The sequence below is a fragment of the Nanorana parkeri genome, unplaced genomic scaffold (genome assembly GCF_000935625.1).
Source record: "Nanorana parkeri isolate BGI_ZX_2015 unplaced genomic scaffold, ASM93562v1 scaffold1240, whole genome shotgun sequence".
Classification (NCBI taxonomy): Eukaryota; Metazoa; Chordata; class Amphibia; order Anura; family Dicroglossidae; genus Nanorana; species Nanorana parkeri.
Window position 1 is genome coordinate 278,129 of NW_017307508.1, and position 27,870 is coordinate 305,998.

Sequence of the window (27,870 nt, forward strand, 5' to 3'; positions counted from 1 at the left end):
CAATAACAATTTTAATTCAGCTGCAAAAGTGGAAATTCACTTAAATTATTGTAGGTACATCAACATATTTGTGTACTGAACATTAAATGTTTATTGGAGTCCATGAGGGACATAGAAACAGTGGGGTTATACTGCCACTTTCAGGAGGTTGTGACATTGGTCAGCAGGTTTTAAACCAGCTACATATCACTTTCTCTACCCAGCATGCCTAGTTTTGTGAGAAAGCAATACACAGTGCCACCAAAAAACACAGGCGGGACCCTCCATTTCACACTAAGATTTTTTTAATTGGGAATACAAAAATCTTATCTTTTGCGGGACACAGGAATTAAAAAACAGTCAAGACTTCCAAAAGGAGTCCAGTTGGGTGCTGGGCAACAGTCACTTACAGTCCTTAGTTACAGATGTTTCCTGGTCCCTTCTTGGATCTATGAGTGGGATCAATGCCTGAATCTGAACCGGATGAGGTAAAGTTCCCTGCAAGACGGGAATCTGCAAGCGATCTAGGGAAGGCCACAAAGGATTAACCTGTAGGTGAAGACCAGGATAGAAGAGATCAGCAGCAAGGAGAATGACTTCTGAAAAAACATTGAGCCTGCACCAGCGAGAGGCTGTGAACCAAAAAGCCACCAAAAAAGGTAACAGATAAGGAAATAAACCAACAATGTGTTATGATCATCAAAAAGAACACTGGGACAGATGGAACCTTCGACAAAAAACAGGTCCACAAGAGAAGACCAGTCAGTTTGTAAGTGGAAGGCCCAAGCCTTGAGATTCAGGGAAGGAAGATTCCACAATAAAAATGAGATTGGCCAGGCAACCGAACTTGCAAGAAGGCATCCATGGAAGGTGGAAGAACCTCATAGAGGTTATCATACCATATGATAGTCAAAGAGACCCCTGAGACTGATATAAAACTTAAAAGTAATTACCCTCCTTCCTAATTGATGGTTGAGTGTAAAAGAGAAACCCTGACATGGGTAGGCAGTGATTAAGGTGTACCACAACCCCAGACCGGTGCACGTGCACACCAGAAGAACAGGTGGATGAGAAGGACCCATCAACACCCAGTGGTGCCTGACATTCATTCATTACTTACTGGTGAAAACAAGCAGTAGCAGCAAAAAAAAAAAAAGTTTAAATCATTTTAACTTCCTCTCCTGCTTATGTTAGATGCAGTCTATGCTCTCACCTGTATATTAACCCTTTCACCTTATCCAGCACATCTATACATTAACCCCTTCATCCTACCACTGTATGTGACCTGTACATTAACCCTTTTGCCCCCTTCTCCCTGTCTATGACCTGCACATTTATTGTATCTTGTGCACTATTACCAAGCTCCATGTTTTAAACGTGAGCGGGTTATTTCCCAAAAAAATCAGATTGCAGTGTCTACTTTTCAGAAAGGGTTGTTTTGGGGGATTTCATATTGTCCTGACATTTTTTATTTGCTATGATTTATAAATGAAAGTAAGTGAAACAGGCTTTTTTTCAAATTTGTTGGTCTTTTATATACTTTAAAAAAAAGGTTATTAAATACCACTAAAAGAAACGTTTGCTGGTCCAAAAAAAAAAGATAACATTAATTTTGTTAGTGTTGCGTGATGGGGGAATTCTCAGCCAAACTTGCACAGCGCTGAAAACTTAAAAATGCCCTGGTAATGGATACGTTGATGGTAGTGTTCAACATGCCAGTACTGAAGTGGTTGATTTCGTTGCAGATATGGAGACATTTATTTCCTTTTTGAGGGGGAAATAAAAAATGACAGTAAAATTCATTTTTTTTTTTTACTAACACAATGTTTATGTAACTTGCACACTCTTGTAAACTTACCAAAATATAATCAACAAAGTCTGCGGATTAAAATATCACATAAGAGCAACTTTTATGTAACATAGTGGAATAGCAAAGCTGAAAGTGCTTTATTTCCCTTTTGGCACAAAAGTCTGCGATAACTGTTCCTTTAACAGGAGGTTGTCTAGGTACCATACACTGGGGATGCCAGGAGAATGCAGCATAGAGATCACTGATGAATACTCCACATACCTATAAGAGGCTGAAGGGCAGTGCCAACAACTGGTAGTGTAGAAGCCCTACACCTACAGGAAGGCAAAAGGAATTGCTGATGAACTGGAAAGATCCAGAACTGAGAGAGCTCTGCTAATCTGTGTGGAGAAACTGAGGAAGAGGTAGGAAACAAAACTCATTTGTACCAGAAACGTTTGTAGAATGTGAGCTGGGAGTACCTGGTACAGCATGTAGTGACCACATGGTGGTAAGGCGACATATTTGCTCAGGGTAAGAGGCAAGGCCTCGGGTAGTTACAAAACCTATGCAGCAGGTAAGGGTTGGATAGCGAGAAATGGCCAGTCACTGTTGGCATGCAGCAGTGCGGGATATTAGAATGAAGTTCCACATGGCTCTTTTTAAACAGATGCAGCAGGATAGAGATGATTCCTCGATGCTGTATGCTGCACTCTACCTAGTGGAGGACATCAGTGCTTAGTCCACAGCATTAACCCCTTCCACACCAAAATAAGGTATAAAAAGGCACCCAACAACCTAAGTATTTGAGATAGCTCCTGGTGCTTGGTCCAACAGGCCTATTTATGAAGATTGCCTTCTGAGACAGGGCAATGCCAACAGCTCTGGAAAAATGTTTCCCAGAACAGAAAGCATCCTCTGAGGAACCCAGCGTCCGAAGGTCACTTCCAGGTTATCACTGCATTTTTACTCAGCTGGGCAGATGTGTTACTGCAAAAGCCAGATGGAGGGCCACCAGGCGAGAAAGCAAAGTTGTAGAAAGATATCCATGCTCCTAGGACACTAGCAAAACACTGATGCATGTTGCCGGTGGGAGGGGTTATCCTGTATCGGCCCAGTTTTGTTTACCAGTGTCCAATCCTCCTGTAGGCAGCAGCATAACATGAAGGTTTAAGACTTCTAGGGTCTCTCAATAGATGAAGACATTTGATTTTTCATATACTGAATTTCCAATGCAGCTAGCTACCAATAAAAAAGCTCAGCTGTATTATATTCATGAATTCAATGTAATTGCTGTTTGGAAAGCAGAACTCATGACCTATTCAGCACTTCTAATTGCCTGAAATGAGAGCAAAATTGAATCTTATCTGGCAGCATCAATGACTCCTCAAATACATTTATATTAGATATAAATACTCCATTCACTCGAACAGACTGAGAAGTATACAAATAAAAGGTAACTGGAGACAGGGGATTGATCACAATTTTATTCTGAAGTCACTGAGATGCCAGCAACAACCCGGACCAGAAAGTCAGATGAAGCTGGACACAGATGTGAGTGTGGCCACGTCGTCAGTCATGGGAAGCAGCACTGTTACAATGAGGCAAGACGTATCCTTTCTCCTTCCTGGCAGTAGTCAGATAAGGCAAGGATGGCAAGTACTGTGGTATAAACCATGCAACAGTAACAATGGATGAGTTGTAGGTGTGCAATAAATATTGTTTGGCCTCTGTTCCAGACATTGACAGTAAAAAAAATAGTTTTAGCACCACTGTGCAGTGGCAGGCCATTTGGCTTTGTCAGATTCCAATTTTAAAATTCTATTAAGACTTGGTAAGAAAACATTTGCACTTGACACCATTTTCTTAATAGAAAGTATGTGGACTCTTGCAGGTCATTGTGAATTGAACTATACAATTCACATCCTTGTCTAAAACAAAAAGTTCAGGGGCAGGAAATTCTAATTGTGGAACATTTATTTCACACCTAAGAAAAAAAAATATGACTAAAACAGCAAAATGTCATTATTGGTCGGTCTCTTCAGAAGCTTCAACTCGTCGGGGTCCATAAAGTAGGACATAAGCTATGTGCCAGTCTCCACCACCTGACAGCCGTAGTATATCTTCAGGAGACACAATGCTCACTTTGTCATCATCAAACTTAATCCATTCATCTAAAATGGAGAAGCAAATGCATTGCGTTAGACAAGTATACTTCTGAAAACCCAAAAATCACATGAGACTGACTGACTGACTGACTGACTGACTGACTGACTGACTGACTCTCACACACATACACACACACACACACACACACACTTCATGGAACTAATAGGGGGAGACTCGATCAACCACTTGGTCATAACATCACACTTCTATATTTCCACGATCACTGCTCAGCAATAATTTCCTTTGACCTTGTGCACGCAAGGATCAATATAGGAGGAACCTTGCACGTGTTGACATCTGAGGCTTGGTGTACACATGTGCCCAAACTGTGGTATATAAAATTTATACAGGCTGCAGTATTAGTGTAAGTATTCTGCTGCTGTAGTTCACATTAGTTTGTATAACTTCCCTGAGAGCTTAAAACAGATAGAGGACTGATTGCTGGTAGGTTTTCGTGTGTATAGTTGCCTTTGCAGCAAGTATACAAAGCCCTATAAAGCTGAACTCCAGCCTTTGCTTCAGTCTTGCACAGTTGTATAGACTCATTTCCTATGCAGGAACTGCTTACACTACACACTGTGGGAGGAGTTATTGACATTGTGAGAAGCTCAAAGTGTAGTCCACTGCATGCATCAGTGCTGAGGGTTTTGGGAGCAGTACTAAAGCCCGGTGCTCTGGTGTGTTCAGAAAGCCATTTACAGCAACATACTGGCCCCTTTTTACCAGCCATGGTCTGCCCGGCTCAGTGATGACAAAGATGAAAGTGTAAAATAAGATATGTGGTGAAAATGAAAAGGTTGTATTTAAAAATTGCATCAGCATATTGATTTGGGGGGGCACCTGGGAAGGCAAAGTATAAGCAGATTAAACAATTGTCTAAAGTCTTATGTACATAGCTTCATGCTGCATCAATGAAAATCTAATGTCAACTACACCGCATACATGATAAAAGACAGTATATTCAGTGTGGTTTATAAATCAGGAACATGTTATATTACAACACCGTGACCAAACAAACATACAGTAAGTGTGTCTGTAGCCTACAAGGGAGATATTTGTAGGACTGGTTACCTTGTTTTCTTTTAACCCATGAAACATAGTGTCCTGATGAACTTGATCTCCCCTGGTGAGTAAGAACTGCCTGCAGCTCAAAGTAACCACAATTATTAGATCCAACATCTACAAAGCAGAAATGGGGAAAAAAAAGAAAAGTCTTAATATTTGATTCAAGGCAACTTTGCCTGTTTCCTAACATAACCGTCACTGAGAACACGTATTCTGGCTTCAAAATGTGACCTGCCCACTAGTATTGCAGTCACCCAATAAAAGGAGTACAGGGTATATTGGAAGTTCTTATTTTTTGCTACAAAACAATATTCCCTATTTTGTGGAGATGAGGAAGGGTGTTCCCTGTTCATACCATACATGTGCAGTGCAGAAAAACAAAGCTCAGGATTGTAAGCTCTCCTGGGAAGGGCCCTCCTCCTCCTCTTGTCTTATTTTGTATAACTAGGAGGAACACCGAAAAAGACATTTCAAAACCGAAATAGAAAAAATTGTCAGGCCGAAACCGAAAATGTTTTTAATTTAAAAAAACTTTTGAAATTTTTAAAATATTTATTCATTTTTTATAAACTTTTAAATGTTTTTATATTTATTCATTTATTAAATATTTTTATTTTTTACTTAACTTTTAGGGGCTTTGGGGAAATATTGGACCCCTGATATTTCCCTTTTAAAATAGAAAAAGAGATTGAGGACACAGAGTCCTCAATCTCTTTTTCTGTGTCCCCTGTTATCAATGAACAGGAATCCTCTATACTGAGTGTTCCTGTTCATTGATAACATGACATGGTGTGTTTACTATAACTACAACTATGAATGAACAGGAGGTGATGTAGATCACTTCCCATTCATTCATAATTGAGGATATAGTAACCATGCCATGTCCTCAATTATCTACAAACACTCAGCGATCACTGAGTGTATGTAGCCTGCTCTCCTCTCTGACGCACACTGGTCACAGGAGGCTGAGTGAGCGGTGCGAGAGGAGAGCCCAGCCTCCTGTTAAAGCGCGGTCTCCGCCCTCACACCTCTATGAGATAGGCGGCCGAGCGGTGTGGGAGGAGAGACACCGGCCGCTCGCATCGCTCGGCCGGCTGTCACTTTCTCTCCTCCCCGCTGGGACACAGAGCAGCGCCCAGCAGGGAGGAGAGAAAGTAGGGACGCGCCGATGTATCGGCAGGAAAATTGCACTTTTGGCATTTAGCCAAAAGTGCCATTTTCGGCCGCTATATAGGTGCATCCCTAATAATAACTGTAATGTCTTATATTGTAAAGCATTGCCCAAACTGCTGGTGCTGGAGAAATCCTGTATTACAATATAGTGTAAGCAAGCCTTTAGTGTCTATGATCTAGGAGATGACACCTCGCTCATCAGTTGTTCTACATGTTGTATTATGTACATATTTTTGTTGTTCGGTAACATGTGCCTCTGAATACATTCTTTTTTGTTAAAGGTTGCCAGTATGATGCTGACTGACATGTATTATACTTCTGAAATGTAAAATAAAAATCTAGAATTCATCTAGACTCCTGAACTTACCTTCAGGAAAGGCAAACGGTTCATATTTCACTTCTTTTTGCGCCCCTTGATTAGCCTGCAATACACAGAGGACATTTCATTGTGCATATTAGACTATTAGAGTTACATTTAACATCATCTTACGCTAGGCTAAAGCTGGAATCCAGGCTAAGCAAATATTGTCCTTCATGAATCTCATGTGCTTTGTGTATTACCTCCAGATCTGTCTAGTAATCTAGAAAGAAGCAACTTTTACACTTTGCACAGGAATTCTAAAGACCAGCCACTGCTCTCTCTCCTTATGTGGGATGGCTGGTCCTGTATCTGTTACCTCTATAGTTCTCTGCAGGTAGCCCACTGTGGGAGGAACGGCGGAGCATCACTCAGCCTATGTGCAGCACAGTGATGTCACTACTAATTTTACTAGACGATACCAGAGTTCCTGATTAGGTCCACACAAAGAAGATTGTTATCAATCACACTACTAGACATGCAGGCATTGACTGTATGTAACTCTGGAATCAATTGCTCATCTCAAAATTTTCACGACAACTACCAGGGTTGCAGCTGGGACCTGGCTCTGGGGCTCCACCACTGTCCTGAAATCATTAGTCTGTATTGTTTTAGAGAAACTGAGCCAATGTAACTTAAAACTGACAGCTGCCTAACGTTTGAGTTTTTCTCTAGTCCAGGAGCTAGAAATGTACCTGTACTTGTACAAAGTACGGTACTTGGTATCAGCGCATCCCTACTCAAAATGTGTATACTCTGTAGAATTGAATACCTTACTGTAATATGTATAAACAGGGTAATGAATAAATGTACTTACTTTTGGTGTCTGCACAGGTACTTTCTTGTCATCCAAATCTTTAAATTTGGAACGGTATGAAACCATCTTTTCCTGAAGATCCGGTGTGCACAGATCATATATATCCAACATAAGAGGAAATTTGACATCCTGAGAGAGTGAAAAGTCGTTTTTTTAATGTGAAGTGTCATTTGAACTAAACGCCTGAACAATTTACAAAGGTCAAAAATTATCTGGTAAACCAACAACTGGCATCCTGCAGTGGAAAGCTCCAGGACTTTATATCTTTCTAATTGTTCTTACAGCTTTATGAACATGACGACTATATGGCAGAGGGAAAACTATGCCAGAAAATGGACTTGATTTTAAAACACACAACAGAATGGGTAGAAGTCCATTATCACTGCAGGGTATTTGGCCCGAATTTCTGAATGTATCCCTGAAGATGACATATGCTCCAAACACTTTGCACCATGATAGATCACCTATGATGACCACTGGTATGCACCATGATAGATCACCTATGATGACCACTGGGATGCACCATGATAGATCACCTATGATGACCACTGGGATGCACCATGATAGATCACCTATGGTGACTACTGGGATTACAAACCAACCAGTAGAAACTGAAGACCCTCAACTATAATGTTAATGAACAATAGCAGACATGCACCTTTGAACTGAACACTTTTCCTATTCTCACCAAGTATGCATAACCAAAGTAATAAAAACACAAACCTTGAGAACTTTGGCATTGACAGACTCCTTCTCTTTATAAAAGAACCGAACCATCTGGATAGTCAGGTAGGCAGGTAAACGGCTTATTCTGGACTACAATAGAAAAAGCACAAATGAGTCACAAAGATCATCAGGTCTGGTTTACCATACAGCATCCACAGCTCATTTGTGCATTGTGGTTACACAGCCTTCTATAAGATAGCAAATGAACAAGCCAACCTAGTGTTATTGGCTGAACTCCTCCATTAGAATTACTTGGCAATATTCAAATTCCTTGTGAGGGAAAGCAAAAACTATGAATTTCGCCTAGGTGCTCCATGAAAGAAATAGAGCCATGACTAGTTTGCAACCAGAGTAAATAGCCCCATTTGTTGTCAGCTGGTTTTGTGAGTTACTGTACTTGGTAAATAAGCCAACAAACTGTATTCATTAAAAACTATTTTAAGTGTAGGGAGCATGTTTTAGCATGTTGGCTGTTTTGCACTGATGTTTTACTAGAATACCTTGCCATTAAATAACCAGCCTGTAGTTCCGCTTTTAAGGATTCTCTGAGGACCCAAACTATTACACAAATCATTTCATACCTCCAAATGTGGCATGTTGCCGTTGTGAGTGGCACTCCAAAACCCTATACAGTAGTGGGCAAAGCACACGCACTGCATCACAACACAAAAGCCATGTGCTGGCAGGCTAGTAGTCAATGGGCTGCCTGAAGGAATGCAATGCATATTACTCTGCATCCAGCAACGCACCACTAGTATGAATAGGACATGAAACCCACCAAGAAGATAACATACAATGTTTCATATTCTAATAATCATCTTCCACAACATAAAACGCATTTAAAAGTAGGACAATAGAAGATTTGCACTTACAGTTTTGTTATATAAAGCATTTCTTTGCAGCGACGGTGAATGTTTGGTGATTTCTTCTTGAAGGCGCTAGAAAAAGTTACAACATGCAGGTCAAAGTCTGAACAGCTCCAGTCATACACAACTAATTAACAGTTCTTTATGAGCCCCTTTGAAACAGCCGGTCCGATTGGGTCCGCCTGGCAGTTATTCAGGCAGACCTGATCGGATACCCAATGCAAATTTATGGGCAGCCGTGTGACAACGGACGGGAGTCCATTTACACCCGGTTACCCCCCAACTCCTGCCGGGTCCGGAAAAGCGAACAGAATAGGGTTACATTTGGCGGGCCAGATCGTGCCACATCAGGGGTAATCTGATGTAATTGGACACATCAGGCCGTGTGAAAGGGGCCTAACACTGACTAACTGTGCAAATAATATAACATTTTTATTAGATCTGTCAATACAGAATCCTAATCTAGCAAGTCTAAACACAGACCAAACCTGCCCTTATAGAGAAGAGAGGTCTTGGCAGACAATATTTTATAAAGTATCTTGTTGTTGGGAACATGGTGTTGTATATCAGCACAGAGGCTCCCACCATCAGGATGAGGCATATATGTAGAAGAACAGAAGTTAATTAAGGTTGGACTCCAGGGGAAAAATAAATAGCCCTACCACTGGGCTACCCCCACACTGCAAGGGTTAAGTGCTTGTTTGTGCCTAGTTTAAAAAACAACACACACAGACACGTTATACTCGCCTGATCGTCAGAGGTTGGGTTAAATAAGTATTAAAAACATACATAAAGTACATTTCTGTTCAAATATAGTAATATACACATTATATATATATATATATTTTTAGCCTACAGATCATGTAAATATTTCATTTAACTTGCAGCTATGTGACCTGCTCCATAATCCTAAGTCGAAATGGGACACTGGCACTCCAAATGCAGATCAATTGTGTATTTATTCCCCTTCCTCAGGCAGAACATAGACGCATTTGGAGTGCCGGTGTCCCATTTCTACTTGTGCATACGACGGAGTTTATTTCAGTAAAGTTTTTAGAATAAAAAGAGTTCATTCTAGAAAGTGCATTCCAGTAAACTTTCAAAAAGGCATCTTTAGCAGAACGGTGCGGCTACAAGATATTTTTTTTGTCAATTGGGTTTAATAACACTAACAAATGCGATGTCACCAGCACAAAGATCCACATCAGTGCAAGTCCACTTTTTTGGCAAGTGTCACAAAGACAAGCACTTTCTGGGCTGCGCGAGGTCCCCTTCATCAGGCTCGATAAGGAGCTTTTTTGAGCCCGATGAAGGGGACACTGGGTGGCCCCCGAAAGGGCCTGTCTGTTACATTTATCAATAAAGTGGATTTGCACTGATGTGGATCTTCGTGCTGGTGGTGACATTCGCATTTGATACTGTATTTCTAGTGGCGGCATCCGCAGTCATTTCAAGCACTCGATATTCTTGGGATATCCAGTAAGATATATGGACTTAATACAGTGATTCGTTTAAAGCAGATAACACAATCATAGGTATGGTCTTAACATTTATTTAAAACTATAAAATAGAGGTCTTCCCTAAATGTCCTTTTTGTTTCAGACACAGTAGGGGAGGTTTAGAACATATCATGTTTTTTACTGCAGTCTGTCACCATTTCCCTAATTTCTTGGCCTTGAGACTGGTGACACCTTGGACAGGAATAGGGGAATTGAACACTGACCCAAATCAAACTTCCACCAGTGTTTTTTTTTTTTTGCTCTGTGACCACATGTTCTTTCCCCTCCCGTCACATTTCCCCCCCACAACTGCATATTTGTCTGAATCTCATAGCCTCAGCCTGCTGTACCGTTTACATCAGTCCCATAGTGCTCAGGTGCAGCAAGTGAGAAGAAGAAATCAGCTTTTAGAATATAGACAGTGTGGTCGGCTTAGCTGCAAGATTCAGGTAAATGTACATCTGGGTTAGGGATGGTAGGCAGGCAGAGTTCGTGTATTTGCTCTAAAAATATAATAATCGGTTTTTAGCTCCTGAGTAATCTATATCTCCTAGGTATGCATTGACCATTAGACCATATTTTACACATGTACTATATTGTAGGTTGGCCATCTTACGTAAGGCAATTAAGAGTGGATGTGCGCCGATCATGGAACTGGGAGGTACAGGTGGCATCACAAATCACCATTTTGACATTGTAAAACATTTTTTTTTACTTTTCAGGTGTTCTAGTTAAAAATGACAATGAAATTGTTCTCACCAGCTTGAGTCCAGTAAAGAGATACTTCACTTCTTGGTTAATGAAACAGCTGAGCTGTAGCTGGGTTTCTTTACTTTTTGTTACCTCTTCCTCTTCAGATTCAGCGCATTTCATTCTTTTTGAATTTCATTAAAGAAAACACTATTCACAAAATGTCTGTGTATTTATACAAAGTGTTTTTGTTTTTTTAAACAAGGAGGCGGCAGTCATGTTACCTGGCTGTAGAGGTGTTTAATGGTGAGCTCTGACAAAACAATTGTGACAAACCACAGATGGAAGCTGTCATGCACCCACTCCTGGGCTGCACACTAACTCTATGATGTCTGCAGACCTTACAGTGAAGTTTGAACAGAAGTACTTTTCTGCTTTGGGTTCAGAACAAGACAGTATCCATCTGAGGGTTCTAATAAATCTTCGACTTGCCATAAAATCAAAAGGAAAACATAAATGAAACCAGTTTTATCAAAATGGCATGCAGAAAACTTCACATTCTGCATACACGGACAACAACAAAAAACCCACCCCTTCCCAGAACAGCTATATACACACACAGTAAAATAAGACTTGTACCCGCCATATATTTATTATTAGGGACACAGCAGGTCGAACATTCAGGTACTACCACCTACAGGAGGATTGGACAATGGCAAAACAAAACTTGTAGGCCAGCCCAGAAGAACCCCATTTGCAGCAAAGCAGTACTGTGAGCAAGATCATAAACACAGAGGGGTGGGACCTGTGACTATTAATGGACTCAGAGAAAAGGATTTTACAGAGAGTACAAATATCCTATTTTTTTCTCGTTCATTGAGGGACAAAGACAGTCTCTCACCTTCAGGACGTCAAAAAGCAAGCCAACTAAGGGGTGGACAGTACAGCAAACACCAGCAGGCCCCAGAAGACAACATTTGGGGACTGTCTTCAGCTTAAAGTGCATCATCTAGGACACAAGGCTTTCAGTTCCTACCATTGTACCTTAACACTGACTAGAAAAAAGTGAATCAAAACATAGTTTCCATATAATCCATGTATCTGCATAAAAAGGATACGTTGACTCAAATTCAATGCCAAAAAACTGGTCAATAAAGCTTTTCTTCTTTGGTGCAGCAGCGGCGGCGGCAGCAGCTCCTGAATTGGTCTATGAAAGACAAAATAAGTTGGTTCAGAAATGATTAATGCTTCACTGATGGCTTCGTTCATCACAACCACAATGATACATTTTAATATTGGTGCAACTATATAGAATGACTAAAAAGAATGACTAAAACAAAGCTGCATCACATGGATTATTTGCCATGACCGCTACTATTATCAGCAGTAAGAATGCTCTCCCGTTGCTATAAAAACCAATATTTATTGCAAAGAATAATAGTTGAAGCTTAGTGAACTAGCTTTTAAAACACATAAAAATAGTTATCGGTTAAGAAATGTTAATGTGAAATGCCTGGTTCAGTCATATATTGAAATTCCATTTTAGTTCTGCTAGATAGTAAAGCCTAGGAGGCTGTACTATCATACAATACCGTAGCCTGCCATACATTTTTACAAAGCCTTTTTTTGAAAGCCTTACTGCAATATCAAATCATTGTCACTATGCATGACTAGGTGTTCATGTAAACACAGGTTTACTGGGCTCTGCAAAACATATATTACTTCAGTAATAGGTGAATAACAGCTACGCAGGTTGTGTAAACACTCTAAAAACAAACACAGTACACTACAAAAATACTGTCAATTCTTTATTATTCCAGTGATAAGCTGTGTAGATCTCACTAGATCACCTCTAGTGTGCTAAATACTTGGAATTAAACAAGTCTATTCACTTAAGGGGCAGGAGTTTGGAGAAGGCAGGATAAGTGAACAATCTAGGACAACATAGCTGAGCTGGAAACATTTTCCAATTCAGCTCGCTTTTCAGTTCAGCTATGTTGTCCTAGATTGTTCACTTCTCCTGCCTTCCCCAAACTCTTCACTCTTTTGTGAATAACCCTGAAAGATTTCAATGTCTCGGGGCTTTTGATTTGTTTCTGCGGTTTAAAAAGGCAGAACTGTGTACAGTTTACATTCATTTCTGGTGGTAGAGTTCTTATGCGTTACTATTGCTCCCTTGTGGAAGAGTGACCATGTAGGAGTTGAGGGAGAACTCACGTTTGCACCCTTACACTGACAGCAAGAACAGGATATGTGTAGTTGTCCATGTTCTCTGTTATTCCTTAAGCAACAGATAAAGAAGAAGAACTTGTCTTCTCAGTAACAATCTCCAAGTGATTTGGGATGTGTTCAGTGGGGCTTCAGGACTTACCTCCATGTCAGTGTCCACTTCTATGGGTTCTAACTTCTGCTGTAGCACTCTCATTACTTGTACCCAGCATTCATTGGCATCCTGAAAAAGAATATAGACAGAAAAATTATAGCCCCAATTTCCACTCACTGATAGTTAAACCTGCTGATCAATCCACTTAGTAAAAGAAATAGACTTTGCATGAGTTTTACTCACGCGATAGATATGTAGGGACAATGTCTTGAGCAGTGTACGCATGCATGAAAAGATGTTGCACACACAACCCTTCTCCGTGACTGCCAAGCAAGCACTTACCAGCTTGCCAGGCCACAGTGGTGTATACAGCTCAATGACTAAATGTACTCAAGTGTATATTCATGCAAAATAAAAAGGTTGCCTGTTGCCTTTGCTGGATTTAATGCTGCTGCACCTTCTCCCCCCGCCCCCTTTTGTTTGGATTTGGCAGTCCACAAGTTAAATGCGCTGATTGCATTTCCGTGTTAGCCATGTGGTTAATCACCCTTAAGGCTGTATAAAAGGTGACCATACACTGTGCGTTTATCGCACGATAATCGCGGGAAATTCCACGATCGTACGATAATCGCAAAGTGTATGGAAGGCGTGCAACCGTTTTTAATGTACGTTTTTACTTACTGTCTAAGGAGACAAATGCCGAACGGGCCGGTGTGCGCACACTGCCCGTTCAGCATTGCGGTCATCGCAAGCCTGCCCCTCAGCGGGCCGGGCTTGCGATGATCGCAAGTACGATCTGCCTGTCCAAGATGGGCAGATCGTACGTTTTTTAAATTACTTTACAACCATCGCAAGACTAAGGTCTTGCAATGGTTGTAAAGTGTATGGCCACCTTTAAACTCTCAATGATGTCTTTAGGAATACAACACACAGTCTGGTGAATTACCTGCTGCAGATACTGCCCCTGATCACCTTTCTCTGCAAACTGTGGGAAGGCCATGTGCAGGAACTGGAGGAGGATGATGGGAGGGATACTAGAAGAGGTCTTTTCCATAGATTCAAACAGATCTCTGAGGGCTGCAAAAACATAGTGCACTTGAAGTAACATGCAACAACACCACTTCAAAGTTTACAACCCTGATGAGCATATCACAAAAGCCCAGCTGCCCAAAAGAGAAACACATTAAATGCTTTGCTAAAAAAAAAAAAAAAAAAAGTAGCATATTAAAACAATACATCACACCCAAAAACCTAGCAGAATGATCAGAGGAGTGACCATCCCCTCCCCAGCTCTGTACAGACATTTAATCAGTGAGAAAGAGAAACAGTCGAAAAGCAAAATAGCCTTTCCTGAGCTCTCGCTTTAAAAAAAGTGACAATGCTCTGTGACCTATGTGACCCCAGTAGTATGGGTGCCTAGTAAAAAATAAAAGGTTTCAAAATTAAGCTTAAAAAATAAAGAAAAAGTTTACCAAAAACTATTGTAGTTCCCCTTTAATGAAAAAGCACAAACCTGCAGTGATGTACTGAGCAGAAGCCATTTCACCAGAAGCTCTCAAGGCACCCGCATAACTAAAACACAAAATATTGCATAAGTATTATTGCACATAAAACTAAATGACCCGGTACAGTACAATATTTCACCATCAATGACAAGTTAGTGTCATAAAGCCAATGGAAAGCTCTGCTACAAGAAAAACATGGCCTTGCAGTAAACAGATATGAAGCATCTAAATAACTTCGCAAGCAAAAGGTATGGCAGGTTGACTATACTGCTGCAGTGACATTCTAAAATTAAACTTCCATTATCACTAACGGATGTTACTCTGTCACTCAAAACATAGACAAAAAAGATTCTGCACAGCAACAAAATCATTTTCTATGGAAGGAAGGTCAGGCAGCAGTCTGGTAATGACACGATTGATGCATGTTTAACTCTTCAAAGGATGCATTGTTCATTTCATGTATGTGATATACAATAAATACCGTTTAAGAGACTCTTTCAGCTCTGGCACCGAGCGGATACATTGAACAGTGGCATTCATATAACAGGTGTTTCCCAGGTTTGTTAAGCCGCAGGGCAGTTCCATCTGCAACACAAGACACATACATCAATGTACTTGTGTCCACAGCTGAATATATAAAAAGGAACATATATATTTTAATGACAAAAGCTGAACTGATACTCAGATCTGCACGAGTAGCACAAGCTGTATCTCTGGAAGTTTTTACAGCAAATAATTATCTTAAAGTATATTATTTTAAACAATGCAATACTAAATAAAAGAATGAAAGCAAGAACCATAGTACAGGTTTATTTACGTTAAAAAAATTTGGATGAACATGACACTCCCCTCAACTTTCCAGAATTCAACATTCAGTGTGTGAGTGGGCAATAGCCAGACCAAAGAGCAAAGGGAGCTTGCAGAGCCCTCCGCAAGTACTTTAGAAATTCAGAACTGGCACAGGACTACACAGCATTCTGTTAGTGGGGGAATGATATCAATAAGAAACTTTGCAATACCTGAAAACCTAAAACACAGCCTGGCAGTTCGTAAAAAGTACAGTGGGGGGGAATTAATACCGGAGCAGGCAGAATCTGGAGCAGTTGGCCACTGTCAAAATGAAAGCTAGAAGCTGATTGGTTGCCATGGACAACTGCTCCAGAGCCTGTCTGCTCCAGTTTTGATAAAATTTCCCTGTGCATTTTCAGTGAGCACAAATTTACAATCAACACAATCTTTACTTAACGTGATTTTTAGTTGCGAGTGTGACTTGCACTTTTTACATGCTTGTACCTACATATTTGTTAAATTAGGAAATGTAGAGGTTTGTAAAAGCACAGTCACTCTATGGCTGGTTTATGTAATGAGCAAACATGGCTCCCCATGTCCATATGTACAAACTATACACAGTCTGCAAAACTTGAATCAGCCTAAGGCTGATTCTACTATGGCCAAACACCACAAGTACATCAAAAGTTTGTGGCCACCTAAACGTTACACCTATGAGCTTGTTGTCCATCACATACCCAAAACATGGGCATAGGGGCTTGTTTCCACCAGCCTGCATGTCTACCGCAACGTCCCGTGCCCGGAACGCAAGGGATCGCATAAAGTCTCCTTGCGTTCTGGGGCGGAAGGGGGCGTTGCAGTGGCATTCAAGTCAATGGCACTGCAGACACCTAGTACGATCGCCAACACAGGAACACGTGGTAATAAAATGCCCAGCGTTTCAGTGCAGTGGGAATCGCAAAAAATAGTACATGCACCCCTAATTATCAGGCTACAACAAACCCCTAAAAAAAATCTGTAATACTGTACATCTAATGGAAAGAATGTAGAAACCGACAGAGTAATGTGTGACTGATACATGACAGAACATATTTCCCACATCCAAATGGTAGTGATTTTATGCACCTGTAAAATAGTCGGTGTCACTTTAAACACCTGAACCTTATCATGAGGGGTGTCACATATGTTTCTGATAAAGCAAGATACCCTATATACCAGAGTCTACATAAAAGGTAAAAAAAATAAGTTTTTCTAGACATCAAATATTATAAAGTTAATACATATCAAATGAAACTTACAGCGGAGGCCAGCTGTTCCTCTGTCATGTCCTCTACAAAGAGAGGCCTCACTGCTGGCTCCTCGGGAAGAGCCTCAGCCGACCCCACCATTAACAAGCTCATTCCCTAAAAGTGAAGGAAGCATTTATGTTATCCAAAATACTCTAGCATAATTCATTGGCACCTACAAATATACACACATACATATATTTTCCCAATAAAGTGACCCTTTATTTTGCCTGTGCAAGACCAAAACCAACTAGTCAAAGTTTACACTATGGGCTCCATGTGACCATGCCAGGCCAATCAACAAGAACCACCACTGTCCGATGCGAGAGGGTAGTAGAGTTACAGCTCACATTGCTTCCAGCGGCCAAATGAAGCAGTGTGAGAGAGGCAGGGGGAAGTAGAATCCGGTCGAGTGGAGGAGTTTCTGTGACCCTTTGCAGGGACCCCATGCAGTGCAAAGGAAAGGTCAGCTTTAGGAACAGCACATCTGCACAATAAAACTGTCTAGGCAAAATCAGGAGTAAATATGTCTGCCAACATAACAAACCTGTTAGTTTTGCCTGTATGTAACCTTCATAGTCTACACTTTGAAGGGTACACAGGGCCCCTGAAACCCAGGACAATCTAATCTGCAAGCTCTGACACTGGTAGTGTGAGAAGCCAAGGCACCCCTTCTGCTTCTCACACCATCCTACAGGCCAATCAGGATTATGAGCAGTCTCACCAGCCAACAGGAAGTGGAATGGGTGGGCCAGCCTGCGCCACTATCTGAAGTCCTATAGATTAGAGTGGCTGCACTCTGAATGTTTTTCTTATTAGAGAAACTAAAGATTCTCCTAGTGGTTGTAGCGATTAATTCTTATCAACACGTAACGCAGTATTGATACACTGTAGATGCTACATGCTTGTTTTTATTAAGCTATACAAAAGGCACAGGGCAAGTTATTCATACAATTACCTATTAGACATCTTCACACTATAGAGATGATTGTAAGGCAACAAAACAATTTTTACACATATTTTGCATTTACCAATTTTAGGGTCAATGGCGGCCAGCAGTGGATAGTTTTAGATTACAGTATAGAATATTTACAGTCACCTGTGACCAATATTCAAATCATTTTAGGCCAATATCTTCCTTTCTCATATTTTGTTCCCAATTATGTATGAGTCTACAATATTAAGACTATTCACACAAAAATCATTTAGATTCCAGTCAGCTCAGACCTTAGCATCAGGTGTGTTTGTCTGCTGATGGTTTATGCTGAGCATATGAACAACAACAAAATTATTATGTACTTACATTTTTTATTTTGAGGTTCCCCCAGTCATCGTCCTATATAAAACAAGAAAATAAAAATAGCACTCTATCAGATCACTAATTTTATAGACATCACATGAAGGGTCAGTAGCAGGCAGCATAAGGTTCGACTTTTAGAAAGTTGAAACCTACACAAAGCTATGCGAGCTGTCAGCAAACGCAATGCCCACCCCCCTTCCCTACCTGAAATTTTGATCAAATCAAGTTTATTAAATTTGGAGTTAAGCAAAAACATCAGGTACACATACAATACAAGGTACATATAACACGACCCAAAGGATCCATAAACATACAAATTTCGACACTGGTTATAAATGCCTACCTGAACTATTAATTACATTTGACATTACTCAGACTTGGGGACTGAGAACTCAGGCACCAGACACTAATTTGTGGGAGATGGAAGGTGTACCCCCCTGTACACTTTTTACTGAGTTTTTCAAGTGGCTTTTCCAGAACAAAACAGGAGGTAAGCATTGAATGCAAAGTAAACTGGAGTACAGAGGACACCAATGCAAGCATAGGGAGATCATGCAATCTCCATGGCTGGGATTTGAACTGAGGACTCCAGTGCTCTTTAGATTTCATACCTTTAAAGTTCCTCCTTTGACCATGACTTTCTGTCTGTCTGGCTGCACTCCACTCAAGGCAAACAGCTGGGCCTTAAAAACCATTGGAGGCTCTTCGGTGTTCAACTCCACATTATCAAACTTCTCCTTTCCCCACTTCACGTTCACTAGAATACACAGCCAAATAATTAGATATGTAATGGGAAGAACACAGACCAGAATATCCTGATGAGAAGAAATTACGTCTATAGAAATTTGGCAATAAAAAAGATCATTTCTATTAGGTTTACATAAGGCAGCCAACAAAGTATTCGGTTGCTGGCAATAAAGATTATCAAATAAAATGTAGTTAAGCACTATAGGCCTAGATGACAGCTCAATCACCATCAATCTGTTGCTGACCTGTGCATTACACAAAGCTTCATCGCCTGGATTACACTCCTGTCTGTCCTGCAGTGATTGGCTGAGCAAAGAGAGGGGCGGAGACACACCTGACATCTCGTCACTAGACAGTTTAATAACAGTGTAAATGACAGTGAATACCAAGTTTCTCAATGAAGGTTAGAAAGAAAAAAAAGTAGGTGCCTTTGTTGTTATTTTTAAGATAAGGGTGAAGTTCATCTTTAAAAAAAAACAAAAAACAGGGTGCATGCTGCACCCTAGTAATCCTTGATCTCTTCCATGTCGTTGAGGTAGATGTTTACCTCTCTAGGCTCGCCTAACCCTGACTAAAACTGGCTATACACCGTTAGAATTTAATTTGATAAAACATTTGTTTTTAGAATGTTTGTTCCATCTTCTAACACTTAATGGGGTGAAATCGACGATTGATTTCAGCCGTAGTGATGGGGAAAAAAACAAAAAAGTCAAAAGGAGCAGGATGGGAAATTCTCCAATGAAGTTCTAACAGTGAACGTTTTTATTGTTAAAGTAGTATTAAGGTCTGGGCGTTTTTTACCTTAATGCAGTGAGTAAAAAACGCCCAGAGATTTTAAAAAAATGGCTTTAATATCACTTTAAGCAAACTCCATTCATTCCAAAATCAAACAAAATTTTGAACGACATTCTACAAGTACCTGATGGCATTATCGAATATTCCGACAAGAACTGGGTGTACACTGAGATATTTTTGTACACATTGAAATCTACCAGTGTATACCCAGCTTTAGATGGCCACATTTAAGTTATGAGTGTCAGGCAGAAAGTGACAGAGTCAAAAATGTCCTTCCTTCACTATTTAATTAAAATCTATGGCCCATGGAAATGCAACCATATCACAGTGATTTGATGTTCTCTATATTATCATGCCATAATATGCAAGGACATAATACATAACTCAGTTATAACCATTGTACACAAGTACAATTTACAGGCCAAGAAACACCCGAACAAGGGATGAAAGGTTTAATGATGGCCACATTAATATGGACCGTGTCCGCAGGGTGCAGAACTGGGACACTGAACTTTCTGCTTCTACGTCACCTGCCTTCATTTTCTTTCTCTGCCCTCACAGCACAGACAAGAAAGATGTGTGCGACTCAGACTGACTTAGTTTGAAAAATATTTATGTCAATATATTTTGATAGCAGCGTTATAATGGTGGGCTAAATAACACGTCTTGTACAGATACATTTTCCCAGCATGCATGTTGCTGTTGACTAATCATTTTAAACACCTTCAGAATGCAACACCTGACTGGCTCCGGAGTTCTACCCAAGCTGGTCTTCCCCTATTCTAATCATTCCGCTCCGGTAAATCTACTTAACCGACATCCACTCCTGTGTTGTTGTTGTGTTGTTGATTTCATTGTTTCTCTTCGTGAAAAGCCTTACAGTACAATGATCCTTGCATAGTCACCTAGAAGCACAGTTTGGGTGGACACCAACATGTTCTGTGTTGTGAACAATGACAAAAACAAATTATATGTCTGGGAATTTGCCAACAGACCCCTGTGCTGCAAGGCTAGAGTGGAATCACCTACTTGCTATGCTGCCATACAAAATGATGATGTCCCTACTGGACACATAACCAGTGATCACATATAAGGGCCCGTTCACACCATATGCAGTCCGTTTATTTGACTGCTGCAGTCAACATACATCACAATGCTTTCCTATGGGCTTTCTTGTGCTTAATTCGCACTGCAATCGTGTGAATAAAGCACAAGAAAGCATTGCAATGTATTTTGACTGCAGCAGTCAAATAAACGGACTGCATATGGTGTGAACTGGCCCTAACACTCAAACAGCAAAGTAATCAATACACATTGCTGACCTGCAAGACGCACCCCAGGGATCAAAGTATTACTGTAAAAGCAAATGAAGGGAGATATTCTCGGCCTGCCAATAAGACGCAGCGCACATCCCAGTAATTACTAAAGCCCTATAACCTATAATGTCATATTTAATGCTGCAATGTGCGTCCAGACTCTAATACACTACTGTGCATATCTGGTATTGATTACATAAAAGGGATTTCACTAACATTGATCTGCAGGCATCACCAATAGATCTTGTAGACTTGGCTTTTATAGTCACTGCTAAATATTTAGCCGGGAACATCAGTTATTAATGAAGATCTAAAGCAATATTTTCATTTTGCACAGAGTAGGACATGGGATTGGTTGCCCCCCCCCCCGCCCTTCTGTTTTTATGTAGACCCTCCCCCTTCACTTCCTGTCCCATAGACACGACAACAGGAAACCCCCTTAGACAGTGGTGGGAAGACTTCCTCTCTTCCTGGGACAGCTTCATTTTCCCTCACTTTCAATACCAGTGATAATGGTGGCAGGGAAAACAGAACGAGAGAATTCATCTACACAGTGGGACATGGACAGCAATAAAAACCTCATCACACTGTCCAAAGTTAAAAAATACCAATGATTTGTCTTAAAGGACAAGACATGTCATTTCCCAAAGCCAAGACCCCGCAGGATTCTTTAAAGTGTTATAAAAGTCAGAAGGTCTTTAAGCTATATATGCTTCCTTGATATTGTAACGTTTTAGCTTCAGCTGGTTCCCTGAGCACTGACCCCAGTCTTGTTTTAGGATGGCTCTTTCTCTCGCAGGTACCTATGGAGCCACCCTTGTGTGCTAGTAAACTGTGTGTACGCAACTCCACAAACACACAGCAAGGCAAGACACTTCTCTGCTCCCCCTTCTCCAAGCTAGTAGACTGCGGACCCTGTATTGGATGCGTTAATGTGCATGGGGGAGGGAAATAGAGGCTGTAGGCGTCGGTCTTGCTTGGAGCCAGCGGGAGCAGAGATCAGGCAAGTTAAACGTTTTGGGTTTTTTTAAAGTCAGGAAAAAAGGGGAAATCTTCTAAAAGGGAACACATGTTCTGGTAACAAAAGTCTAAAGGCTGGTTCACACCTGGGCGTTTTACAGTGCGTTCCTACACGCTGTAAAACGCTCAACATGTGAAAACCAATGATTGCCTATGGGCATGGTTCCCACCTGGGCGTTTTACAGCGACAAAAACTTTTTTAAATAGAGAAAATATCATACCGCCAGTGAAACGCGCGTTTCACTGAACGAAAAAACGAGCTCAAAAACGAGCATTAAAAAAAACCCACTTAGGTGTGAACCCAGCCTAATAGAGGATTTCCTTCACTTCCTGTTGTGCCTCAGGACAGGGAGTGAGAGAAACCCCTACCGCCTTCACTAGGAAAACAGCAGCAAAAGTAAACCGGAAGTAACATTAAAGCGGAACTTAACCCTTATTTTACATACTTGGAAGCATTCGTATTACAGAAGATACACCGTATGTCTTCTCTGCAGTAAAAGTGTCTTCCTCACAACATGCTTTAGAATAGGGGTCTCAAACTCAATTCACTTGGGGGCCACTGGACAAATGTAATAACATGTCATACTTCAAAATAAAATGTAATTATATACAGTATCAGTGTTAATGTTTGTGTGTGTGTGTATAATGTCAGTATATATGTGTGTTGTCAGGATTTGTGTGATGTCGTTATGTGTGTTAATGTTTCTGTGTGTATATGTGTGCAGTGTCAGTATATGGGTGTGTTTTTTCTTTTTTCCCCACAGGTTTTAATCGTAGTCATAGACCAACATGCACCTTTAGCTGGTGTAAACATTACTAATCCATCCCTTTGGCCGGCGCTCAGTGAAGAATGTCAGAGCGCCAGCTGAAAGGAACTACTGAGGGCCAGCACCCCAATCTGACAGAGATACAGACCATGTAGCTGCTCCCCCAAGTCAGGTACGCCGTCCATGACAGTGTGTCCGATTTGTCAGCCGGCTGTGGGCCGCAATGGGCACCCGAACCAGTACTTTTGAGACCTGTTTTAGAATGTAGAGTGAGCTATGCAAGTTCAGAAGTGCAATCCTCCCTGCCCGGACAATCATGACAGCTGAAGCCCCCCAGCTAGAGAGGGTGCTCACGGACATCACATCTCTGGAGAAGAGGTTTAGTTCCGCTTATACAATAAAGAACTGACAAAAATGTATGTGCTTTGACTTAGTTCTTACTTCAAGAGGCAGAACTACCATGGGATCCACCCAGCACTGTATAAAGACCGGCACTACGGTATATGAAGGCGCTACAGAACGCGTATATGGCAGTGTTCTGCGCTCATATGTATCCCCCCGCCATGTATACAGCACAGAATATAGCTATTCATCTCCCTCAGCACTGCAGCCACGTGACGCCGGGTCTGAAGAAGGCACGGTGCTTCCCGGGGTGTACGGTACCTGTGTACAGGGGCATGATGGATAATCAGGGCGCAGGATCGGCTCGAGGGGCGATCTCTCTCTCCCAGGTTCATTCAAACAGGGCCCCGCACAGCAGTGACGCTGCGAAATCACACGCTGCTCCGACAGCTCAACCAATGGTACTGCACCGCCCGGTCACCTGAGCAATCACAGGTCAGTGGTGCCGTATCTCAGCCAATTAGAAGGCGGAAAATTTGACAGCCGGTCCAATGGCAGGATGCTCCCCTTTCCGGTGATCCGGAAGTAATAGTGTCGCCATTTCCGTGTGTGTCACATGGGTGTTAGAACTTTGGGTGAAGAGGAAGGTGGGTCTGACAGGCGACCGGGAGATTCAAACTGAGCTGACTGTATTATAACTAGAGCTCGGCTGAGAGAGGCCCTGTAAAGTTTTGGGATGGCATATGCTTACAGCAAATCTCTCTCATGCTATGACTATAGTATCTGTATGTAGTATCTGAGTCAGACAATGGTAGCCAGAAATAGGTAGAAATAACCATCGGTGGAACCAGCCGTGTGATTATCGGTGCGGGAAGCTCTGTGTACTCAGGAAGAGCTGCATTAGATGTGTAAGGACTCAGTATAACGTGGATTCAGGTCGTATCAAAGTTCAATGTGCTTCTCATGAGAAACAACTTAAAGTGGAAGTGACGTCTTCAAAGAAACTTACTGACAGTCAGGCTTAAAGCAGAATCAGGCACAATCATTATTAACCCTTGCAGTGAGGCTACCCCTGCACTTCAAGGGTTTACTGCTTGTTTTGGTCTAGGGAGGAAAATGACAAAATTATACTCACTCGATCCTCGAAGCTGGCTGAATCTTAGACCCATCCCAGGAGCCTCTCTTCCCCTCTACTGCGGAAATCTAAGGTCCCTGAATCATCACGTTCTATACACAGAGGGGAATTTATCAAATCTGGAGCAGTTGCCCAGAGCAACCAATCGGCTTCTCTCTTCAGTTTGCTCAGCTAAGATTTGAAAGTGAGGCGCTGACTGGTTGCCATGCAGAGCTGACCTGTCTGCTCCAGCTCCCTTACAGTGTATAGATAGATATGTGAGGACATTGAGGGACATACCATTGCTGCAACGGAGGAGGATGCAGGCAGCACTGCCACAGCGGGCTGGCTCCAAGGATCAGGTAAGTTTAACTTTTTTAAATGTTCCTACCTAGGTGAAAGCGAGCACTTAACCCCTGCAGTGCAGGGGTAGCCCCGCCGCAAGAGTTAATATAAAAAAAAGTCTGCCGTTGTTCTTTAAGGGTTAATTCACACTAGCCACAGTGCGTTCCGGCCCAATTCTGGCCAGAACGCACTGGATCGCATTGCGGACGGCTCACTTTGTTGTGGGGTGGCAGTGCATTGACCTCAATGGCACTGTAGCCACGCCCTTCGGCCGCATGGGAACGTGTGGCACATCAGTGCCTGCGGTCAGGTATGGTCAGAAAAAATTCTCCAAGCACTATTTTTCTGACCGGACCAGAACGCAGTCGCTGATGTGCCACACGTTCCCATGCGGCTGATCGCATTGCGCCTGGAGAGCGTGCCTGCGGTGCCATTCACTCCAATGCACTGTGGCTGGAATGAACTAGCCCTAAAGAGGAACTCAAGACAATTGTAAAAGTTAACTCTGGCTTGTATAGCTCCCTTGCGTGCCCTGTAGATCAGGGGTGCCCATGAGGCAGATCGTAATCTACCAGTAGCTCTCAAAGCTGATGCTGGTAGATCAGGAAGGGTGTGAATGGTGTTGCTTAACCGAAAACATTGCTTATTACATTGTAAGTGCTTTTACATGCTTAAAAATCCTACCTAGCTTCCCCTTATGTAATATTAAAGGAGAACTAGGAGGCGAGTTTAAATCACTCAGCCTCATAGTTGGAGCCGACGTGTGACAATGAAACTGTCATACGTCGGCTCAGTAGATTGGGAAGTGAGCGAACACATACCGGCGCTCGCTCACTTCTCTATCTATCCCTACAGAGAGCTGTGACTGTCACTCCCCGGCTCCCTGCAGGGATTCCCCCTCCCTGTTCCAATCCTCCAGCACTGAATGGCGGAACGGGAGGGGGCGGGTACAGCTGGATCTGCCTCTAGACAGGCAGAGCCAGCTGTCACTCACGCAGCTGGGTGGATCTCGACAGTAATGTCGGGATCTGTCCCGACTGCGGCGTTTCAGTATACCGCGAGCTGTAGCTCGCAGTATACTGAGCTTTGGGTGACGGGAGGACGCTAGTCTGTGTCCTCCCATTACCCTTAGAACTATGGGGAAAGCCCTAACCCCATAGTTCTCCTTTGAGGCAGCTGTGATAAGTTATGTTTAATCTAATTAACCCTGTGTGTACTGTGCTGGCAGATCTCATTATCAGTTGTAAATGAGATTTGAACACTCTGTCCTAACAAAGGGTTAAAGACTTCGAGGCATTGGATGTTAATGAGAGGAAGCTTAGTCTGTCCCTCTACTTTCACTTTTAAACAGTAGCCTGGAATCTGCACAAAGGCCTTTGCCAAAGAAATATGTAAAAATATATTGTTAGGAACACATACCAAACATAGAGTGGGGTTTTCTCAGATGTGTCTGTATAAGCGGTATAAACGTTGCGTGCAATAAAGCACATTTCGGCCCCATGGTGTTTCATGGAGATATCCCTTTGCCTCCTGTCTTAGGCACACACAGTACTTGAACATTTAATTCTTCGCTATCCCCGTCAGTAGTACAAGCACAAGTTGAAAATGCAAATATATCTCTGCTTATCCTTGCCCCTGACCCCCCACATTACAAGTGCAGTAGTAGAATTCTCCCCATTCTAGCTGTCTTCTGGGGTCATTTTGTGATTGAACTCGCACACAGGTAATATGCACTGATCAGTCATAACATTATGACCACCTGCCTAATACTGAGTAGGTCCCTCTTTTGCCGCCTAAATAGCCCTGACCCAGTACTGTAAATTGTGAGGTGGGATTGAGATTTGGAGGCCAAGTCAACACCTCAAACCATTCTTGGGCATATGATCCTGCTAAAAGAGGCCAATGCTATCAAGGAATACGGTTTCCATGAAGCAGTGTACTTGGTCAGCAACAATGTTTAGGTAGGTGGTACATGCCAAAGTAACATCCACATGAATGGCAGGACCCAAGGTTTCCGAGCAAAATATAGCCCAAAGCATCACACTGCCTCCACCAGCTTGTCTTGTTCCCATAATGCATCTCGGTGCCATCTCTTCCCCAGGCAAACAACACACATGCACCCGGCCATCCACGTAATGTTAAAGAGAATGTGACTCATCAGACCAGGTCACCTTTTCCATTGCTCCGTGGTCCTGTTCTATTGCTCACATGCCCATTGTAGTTGCTTTTGCGAACAGATGCACCGGGTGTTCAGACACTTTTTTTTTATTGGAACCAGCATTAACTATTTCAGTCATTTGAGTTACAGTAACTCTTGTATTGGGTCGGATTACATGGGCCAGCCTTCGCTCCCCACGTGCAGTAATGAGCCTTGGCATGTTGCCGGTTCACCAGTTTTCCTTCCGAGGACCACTTTTGGTAGGTCCTGACCACTGGAGACCGAGCACATCCCACAAGAGAGGGTTGGGGAGTTGCTTTGACCCGGTCGTTTAGCCCTCACAATTTGGCCCTTGTCAAATTCACTCAAATCCTTACACTTGCCGATTTTTTTCTGCTTCCAACACATCAACTATATCACTGTCTGCATAATATATCCCACCCACTTTCAGGTACCATTGTAATGAGAAAATCAATGTTATTCACTTCACCTTTAACAGGTCATAATGTTTTGGCTGATCGGTGTAATGTGAAGAGCAATGTTGATGTGCACAGAGCAATAATGTAAAGTATTTACTTTAAAGCTAGCGATAATGGAGACATGCAATCAGGTAACATCAAGAGTGCCTCAATGGTTGCAGATCTGAAGGAATATTCCCTGGTGAAGGACCAAATCCCCTAATTCTACTTAACTGCTGAGGAAGTCCACCTTTATGTCAACTTCCAGGATGTGGGTGGCAGGCAGAGCCGAGATATGATGTTCCGCCCAGTGAAAGATGTGGAAAACATGTCAGGAAACCAATAGAGATTGCCATTGCTGATCTTCTTAAAGGAGAACTATGGGGTCAGGGCTTTCCCCCATAGTTCTCTTAAGGGTAACGGGAGGACACAGACTAGCGTCCTCGCGTCACCCAAAGCTCAGTATACTGAGAC

At 42.0% G+C, this 27,870-nt stretch overlaps 1 protein-coding gene across 2 annotated transcripts; it reads right to left on the reverse strand.

Annotated features, from left to right (window-relative positions):
* Positions 1-3,243: 3,243 nt before the first annotated feature.
* USP14 (ubiquitin specific peptidase 14) lies at positions 3,244-23,886 on the reverse strand. Of its 2 annotated transcripts, XM_018568755.1 has the most exons (16): positions 23,643-23,886; positions 18,946-19,091; positions 18,338-18,370; positions 17,047-17,151; positions 15,441-15,544; positions 14,968-15,026; positions 14,401-14,531; positions 13,503-13,583; positions 12,250-12,338; positions 11,201-11,315; positions 8,949-9,014; positions 8,074-8,166; positions 7,351-7,479; positions 6,543-6,597; positions 5,009-5,116; positions 3,244-3,942 (listed from the first exon to the last, which is right to left on the reverse strand). In XM_018568755.1, the coding sequence occupies exons 1-16, from the start codon at positions 23,656-23,658 to the stop codon at positions 3,794-3,796; spliced, it is 1,479 nt and encodes a 492-aa protein (XP_018424257.1). In that variant the 5' UTR covers positions 23,659-23,886; the 3' UTR covers positions 3,244-3,793. The 2 variants fall into 2 exon arrangements, with proteins under 2 accessions (XP_018424257.1, XP_018424258.1); XM_018568756.1 differs by lacking the exon at positions 17,047-17,151.
* Positions 23,887-27,870: the final 3,984 nt, after the last annotated feature.

Bases quoted from the DNA above. Each gene is read 5' to 3' on its own strand.
- USP14 (XM_018568755.1), bottom strand. The intron at 6,598-7,350 runs GTAAGTACATTT...TGTGTATTGCAG, and splicing joins TACCTGTGCAGACACCAAAA to GCTAATCAAGGGGCGCAAAA. The intron at 3,943-5,008 runs GTAACCAGTCCT...TCTCCATTTTAG, and splicing joins ATGGGTTAAAAGAAAACAAG to ATGAATGGATTAAGTTTGAT.